Source organism: Centropristis striata, chromosome 23 (genome assembly GCF_030273125.1).
Source record: "Centropristis striata isolate RG_2023a ecotype Rhode Island chromosome 23, C.striata_1.0, whole genome shotgun sequence".
Lineage (NCBI taxonomy): Eukaryota > Metazoa > Chordata > Actinopteri > Perciformes > Serranidae > Centropristis > Centropristis striata.
Genome location: NC_081539.1, coordinates 14,353,547 through 14,360,879, shown reverse-complemented (window position 1 = coordinate 14,360,879; position 7,333 = coordinate 14,353,547). Strand labels below are relative to the sequence as shown.

Below are 7,333 nucleotides of genomic sequence, written 5' to 3'. Positions count from 1 at the left end.
TGTGTACTTCTCCCACTACTGATAACAAATTATATGGGGAAATAATTCATATTTTTTGCTACTGAACAGAAAAAAACAAGCCAGGCAATTTTCACAAGAGAAACCATTTATTCCTCAAAACCCACGAGGCGTCATATCATCATATCATTCAAAATAATAACATTAAGAAGGCAAAAATTACATAGCAGGTTTTTATTAAGGCACAGGAAAGATAACAAGAAAAGTATTCAAAACCTCCAACAGTTATGAGTGCGTGGCAAAACATGTACAAGCCTCACAACATAGCTGTGTCATCTTAACACATTCTGGCAGCCCTGCTCATGAAATACAATAACTGTTGTCTCTGCTCAGATCATTCAGTTCTTTTAACTCGTGTTTGGTTTGAACATCAATCAAACTCTTATTCAAGTATCCTTCATAGTGTACAGCACTTGTTCATAGCCCTAAAACGCCCCCCAGGTCTTCAATAACATCCTATATTGCACAAAGTCCTCTCACAATAAACAAAGCAATCATTTTATCATTTGCATATGTGCATTCCATGTTTGTAATCAAGCATAAAGAACAATAAGAGGTAAACAATCAAATAACACTGCATGACAAAAAATATTAAATTCAAGACTGCTACTTAAGCCTACTTCTGTGATTGTTTCTGTTCCTTTGGTAAGAGTTTTCTCAGACAAAACAGTCACATTTGAACAAATTGGACAGAAAGCAATAACAATTTTGACGTATTTCAATATAATTTCCCTTCAGGAAAAATATAATGCCACAAAAACCCCTGCAAATTCGTACATATTAGCAACTCGATATTTACATTAAACACTGAGACAAGGCAGTTAGTGTGTTTCAACGCATTACAATATGTTACAATAACTCCCATTGATGAAATAATGATCGGAAATGTTTGGAAAATGTCCTGCATGCTGAAATATGTCCTGTAAACTATATGATAACGTACATGGATACAACAAAATGATGTGCCCTCATATTAACAAGATCACTATATTACAGCAGAGAGGCGGTTTCACTATGTGACGAGGGAGTCATTTCTTATGCCTTGAGACGACACGCCATCTTCACTCAGATTATACCTGCAAGAGAAAATGATAAAAAATATAGATTTAAGCACTAAAATTGTCTGTTTATACCTTAAAGAAATCTCTCAATGCTGCACAGAATAGAGATAAAATACAAGTTTACCATTGTGTCCATCCTTTTGATATATCCTCCCCACTTAAATCTACAAGCACCTGCAATTTTGAGCAAAAAGCAAAAAAGAAAATGTGTTTTTCGGGAACATACGGAGTAGGTGGAAGTAGCTCTAATTCCGGAGAATAATAACAACATAATGACAGACAGATGTTACCTTCCCCAAAAGCCCTTTGTGTTTGGACAGGATGCTCCCTCCGTTCTTCACTGCTACATCCAGAGTTCTCCTGTGGAGCTCCACCATAGATACACTAAATTCAAACCTGCAAACACAAACACACACATTTGATATAGATTTTATACCACGGAGTGATTCCTTAAATAAATATGCAACATTTCTTGATGTTTTCATCGTTTATTTTAAAGAAAGGTCGATGAAATGTCCCACATCTGCAAACTTGACGGGCTTCCTGCGTTCATCTGGATAAGGCTCTAAATGTATTTGTTTGTAAAGCATTTAAAGGTTTTAAAATATATACGTAAAGTTTTCTACAATATGTTATATATAATTGTCATTAAGTGAGTGTGACTGACTGGCATCATGTTGATAAAATGCTGGGAAATAAATTACATTCAATTGCAATCACATTTAGAATAACATCACTTTCTGTAATGTTCTTTGATTTAATTTGGACTATTGGCTTCTAACTAGCTTGCCATTTGTAAATTACTTCATCAGCTAATTTTACACAGCTGACAGGGGAGCAAAAGGGGGCATATGGGTTTGGATATGGTAGATCATGTCTGGGTGGCTATTATATTTAAAAAGGGCAAAAAGTGGAAGTTATTTTTATTATGCTACATCACAGAAACTGTGTACTTTAAAATTGCAAGTCTACTTTTAAGCTCATAGGCAACAAAGAATCTTGGGGTAGATCTTAGTTTTCAAGTGATTTTACAGTCTGTTTAACCATTGCTTATACAAAAGCATTAATACATATGAATTGTTACACATAGTATCTTTACAGTCCTACACTTTGCTATAACTACAAACATTAAGCCTATTATTAAATCTATAAACTTCAGAGAACAGGGCACGTGTGAAAAGCACACATCCGGTATTCATAAATAACTTTTATATCACGAACATGAGATAGTACGAATATCTAAACCCACGTTTGATCATAAACAGGGTTAAGGGTCCTCTTCACTGTGCTGGTCTTCCTCCTCCCCGTCCGGCTCTTGTCAGGCAGCAAATAGAGGCGGATGAAGGGATCCGAGCCGTCTTTGGTGAAGGCTATCAAGTTACTGAGGACACACAGGACAAAATTGTTTCACTCACATGTTGCCAGTCACATGTTGCTTAAGTTATTGGTGTCTGTTTAAATGTTAGTAGCTCCACAGAGGAGGATCTGAACACTGAAGGAACGCTAATGGCTCATTATAATAAATGATGGAGACTGGCCAAAAAGTTGGAAAAAGTCCTTGGAAATGAGAACACCTTCAAACTGCCATATATCTTTTCAGAAAACAACTTTAAATGCAGGGTGTGATGGCAGTTTTGGACGTTACCGGCAGGCGTGTGCCACCACAATGAGTTTGTTCCTCTGGGAGCTGTGTCGGACAGTCAGTTGGACCTCGCCCAGGGGGTACTGGCTGGGGGCCGAGCCACTATAAACACACCAGAGTACGTCAGAGTCACTTCCAGAGATGGCAGTAAAATTATACAGCAGGGACAGATGGATAGCTGGATAGGTAGTCAGATGAAATATTCATTAAGAAACATATTCCAAAAGATGGCACTCAAAATCAGAGGCTACGGAACAACTACAGAATTTAAACTAGATAAGTAAATTGAAGAACATGAAGTGTGATATGTGCTATTTACTTCTGCAGCTGTCGAAGCCTTTGCTGAAGCTCCAAAGTGGCAAAGGGCAGGGAGATATCCGAGGCCAGGCTGGGCGTGGACTCCTTATGAGGCAGGTGTTTCTGGGAGCTGGACATGCAGGTGCTGAGGTTGGAGACGCTGCGGAGAGGGCTGGCTGAGTACGGCTCGCCGTCCCTGTGCTGGAGGGTGAGGGTGGAGGCGTTGATAGGCGGCGGAGGCGTGGGGGGAGGCAGCGGGGAATCAGAGACTGATCGTCTCTGGATCGTGGGGGGTTTGGTTGGCTGTGGCACACTGGACTTTCTGACCTGGACGGAGGAGGGTTGGTCTGAGGATACCTGCTTCTCCAGGGACAGGATCTAAAGAAAGACAGAAGGACATTACTGGGAGTAATGAATGAAAGCTTCAGCTAAGTACTGGAATAATATCCTGTGCAAGATTAAGAATTTTACCCAAATAATTTCCTGTCAAGTAAAAAACCTTCCTTAATCTACCTGATCTCCAGAAAAAGGAGTATTTTAAAGAGGATTTGGTGAGGTTGGTGGTTTTAAATGCCACCTTAGAGTGACTGGTTTAAAAAACTATGGACAGAGGGACTAATCCTTTCTTGAAAAGTGGTCTTAAAGGAATAGTTTGGATTCATTGAAGTGGGGTTGTAAAAGGTACTTATCAATAGCTACATCAATAGTGTATTACCTAAAGTAAATGGAGGCACAGAAGCTAAGCAATATGCTGCTGTGTAGGGGGACATCTAGTGTAGATAATACACTGACTATGGGTAATACCTTATACAACCCCACTTATAAAACTGATCTATCCCTCCCTTTGAAACTGCTGATACTGCTAAAAACTTTCAGGTATTTTTGAGAGTGTTTGTCCAGCCAAATCTGTCCTTATGGAGCTATCTATCTTTCTATCTTTTGGTTCCAGAACGGTCAATAAGCCTGTAAAGCAATTTCCCTCTTTGAATATCCGTTATGAGTCTTGATATGCTGGTTGTGATCCAATACAGGAAAGCTATTTCAGTAAAGGTCAATATTTTGATACAGCTGCATTCATTTTCTTATTTGATCATTGTTTTTATGATTCAATACAAAAGAATGCACTTTAGTGTCATGAAACGCAATTTGCTTGAAACAGCATCCTGTATTTTTAGGCAGTAACTGAAAATTATTCTTGTCTGAAACAGAAAGTCAATATTAGTATGATAGTTTCATTAGAGAGTAGTTCCAATGAGAAATTGTTATTGTGTTCGGTGGATGTGGACTGTCCAGAATAACAATGATACGAATTTCTAAATGCTGTACCACAAACCAAATTCTATTCAACCTCCTTGTGTTGGTGACATTTCAGTGACAGATATCTCAAATTGGATCTAAATGGCCAAATCCCACCAGGGAGAAGCAAGAATATTTTTACCAGCCAAGACTGCCTGTGGCTGCTGTTGTTTTCACCTGGTGAGTCTTTGTGTGTGTGTGTGTGTGTGTGTGTGTGTGTGTGTGTGTGTGTGTGTGTGTGTGTGTGAAAACTGGCACTTCCTACATAGTGAGGACCAGAACAAGTTTTTAACCAACAGAATGAGGACATTTTTGGGAATCGAGGACATTTTTGCCAGTCCTCACTTCTTTAAAGGCCTGTTTGAAGGTTAAGACTTGATTTTAAGGTTAATGTTACAGTTAGGAATAGGCTAAGATCAGAATTAGGCTCGAGTCAGGAATTTAATCCTCACTAGTCCTCACAAAGTTAGAAGTGCAAGAATGTGTGTTTGTGTGAGTCATCATGGCAAATGTAGTCCTGACGGCACCTGCTGTGGCTGGAGCTACATCAGAATCAGTTTTGATTACTTTGCCAGATGTTTAAATTTCTGTCTGTGGGCAGATTTTGTCACAACAATATCATCAAAACCATGCAGGATGCAGCTTTTGTGATCTTATTGCAAGACCGTCTCTAGTTTTATAGATTGTTGATTTTCTCAGCTGTAGGCTCCAGCAGGTTGGGGTACGATCATTCCTCGCTCCCTCACAGGGATGCTTTCTATCATCTTTATTGTTTATCTTACAAACAAACTATCACTTCATTTAGTAAACTGATGGCACTGCTGAAGAACTTGGCCAGCACTTGACTACTTCCTAAACTTAATAAACAGTAAAACCATGAAACAAAGTAAATGTCCATTGATCTAATAAAGCCGCAATCCTCCAACCTCACTTTTCATAGTGGGGAGCCAATACAATCTGTTACAGCGTATAAGTACCTTGGCTTTGTGCTCGACCAAGAGCTTAAATGGGACCTGTGAACTGACCTAATAATCACTAAGACACAACAAAGAATACACCTTTTAAAGACTTTGCTATCCTTTAATGTCCACAAAATTGTTTTACCGTGCCTTTAATGAAAGTGTTTTAACCTTCTGCATCATCTACTGGTTTGGTAATGCTACTGAGGCACAAAAACTGTCAGAAAAACTGTAATAATTGCCAGCAAAGTGCTCAGGATTAGGTTACCTAATACGATATGCATCTGCAGAGACAGAATGATGACGAGGGCAACAACACTGTAGGCGACCAGAGACATCCTGTTGCCTCCTCAATTGAATTGTTGCCATCTGGGTGATGACTATGTCTGTTGGGGACTTTTGTGATGTTGTTATGAAATGTGTTGTGACCGTGCTATTTCCAAATGAGGACAAATGAAGTATGTATTCTATTTTATGCCTTCCTAAGGGTGCCAGGTCAAAGGTCAAATTAGAATTGAGCTGCGACCATAAGCTGTTAAGGCTGTTCAGTCAATAATTTCCAGCTTATTGTTGACACTGCTACATTCGCTTTGCCATAACATTAATTCAAATGCACTGTCACACTCAATACTCAGCCTTCACACAAACCGTTCTGTTAGAATCAGCAGATCTTGAACATCTGTTCTGGCTTCCTCGGCTTGAAATGAATAAGTCTTACATCACTAATGTATACAGGAAAGTGTGAAGTGTTGCGGTCCATCTTTACCCTCAGGGCCATCTTCAGTCGGATGATGGAGCTCGGCCCGGAGTTCTTGAGTGGAAAGCACTGAGTCAGCGTCATGTCCTCCTCCGCCAATAGGCCGCTCAAAGGCACAGTCAAATTACCCAGGGTGCACTTGTGTTTGTCATCTTTTACCTGTGCATTGAGAAAGAAGGGGATGTGCTTTAAGGCAAGACAGATAGTTTCACCACTTTGTGCATGATCTTATATTCAGGTTGTGCAGCTTTACCTCCAGCTCGAGCTCCTGCCTCCTGGGATTGTGAACAAAGAATGAGAAACAATCGTCCCACAGAGGCTCCTTGGTCTTGTACCGGATCTTTATGGGCAGACAGGTAGTCGTTTGTTAATTAGTAATAAAAAGACACTTGAGAGCAGCTAATTAAAAGCACATTTCATCTTGAGACATCGGTCAATGGCACCATCAGTCATTAGAAACAAGTCACTACTACGTGAATATTCTATCAATTTTTTGGTATTTTTCCAGGTTATACTTATTGTTTGCACTTGTTATTTTTGCACATCTTACATAAAGTATATGCTTTTATTGTAATATTTCCAATTATTTATTGTAATATATCCATATCTTCTGTTCTACTTAAGACAATAATGTTGTTAAAAATTTCTAATTGGCTCTGTTGATTTACTTAGCAAGTTTCCCCACAAGACTGAAGAATTACAACAGTGATATACTCAAACAGATTGGATTTTAAATGGAACAATGGGAGTGAACAGTGTGAAACTCATAGTCCCTTATATACGGAGTCCCCTAATTTTAGGACAACACAGCTGGACAACAATTATATACATAATACGTATAATATAGGCAAGTAGTTTTTATAACCAAGCAGTCGAATAATCCTGATTCACCAAGCGGTTAACCTGATTAGACCTCCTCTTAGGACAGTGTGTGTACAGAGTGCGCTTGACTGATATCACTCACTTTTATGCAGGGGTGGAAAAAAGTATTCAGATCCCTTACTTAAGTAAAACTAATACCATACTGCATAATTGCTCCACTACAAGTAAAAGTACTGCACAAAATGTAGTGAAGTACAAATATAAAGTAACATATGTGGAAATACTCGAGTAAAGTACAAATACCTCAAAATTGTACAGTACTAAATATACTTAGTTACATTCCACCGCTGCTCTTATGTATATATATTTGTGAAGTGAGAGGAGGTAATTTGGTTCCCTTTGCCTGGAAGTAAGAATAAAATGTATTTTTCTCTGCAGACAATGTTATATGACAGTTGGAGTACCACATAGAATGTGTATG

General features: G+C 38.9%; 1 protein-coding gene across 2 annotated transcripts in view; it reads right to left on the bottom strand.

Annotated features, from left to right (window-relative positions):
• Positions 1–85: 85 nt before the first annotated feature.
• esyt2b (extended synaptotagmin-like protein 2b) overlaps positions 86–7,333 on the bottom strand; it is a 45,942-nt gene continuing 38,694 nt past the window's right edge. For both annotated transcript variants that reach the window (XM_059326772.1, XM_059326773.1), the window contains 8 exons: positions 6,284–6,370; positions 6,040–6,189; positions 3,041–3,396; positions 2,725–2,823; positions 2,329–2,460; positions 1,370–1,475; positions 1,204–1,253; positions 86–1,094 (listed from right to left, as the gene is read on the bottom strand). In XM_059326772.1, coding sequence (XP_059182755.1) covers positions 1,031–1,094; positions 1,204–1,253; positions 1,370–1,475; positions 2,329–2,460; positions 2,725–2,823; positions 3,041–3,396; positions 6,040–6,189; positions 6,284–6,370 — 1,044 coding nt within the window. In that variant the 3' untranslated portion in view covers positions 86–1,030. The remainder of the gene's footprint in view (positions 1,095–1,203; positions 1,254–1,369; positions 1,476–2,328; positions 2,461–2,724; positions 2,824–3,040; positions 3,397–6,039; positions 6,190–6,283; positions 6,371–7,333) is intronic.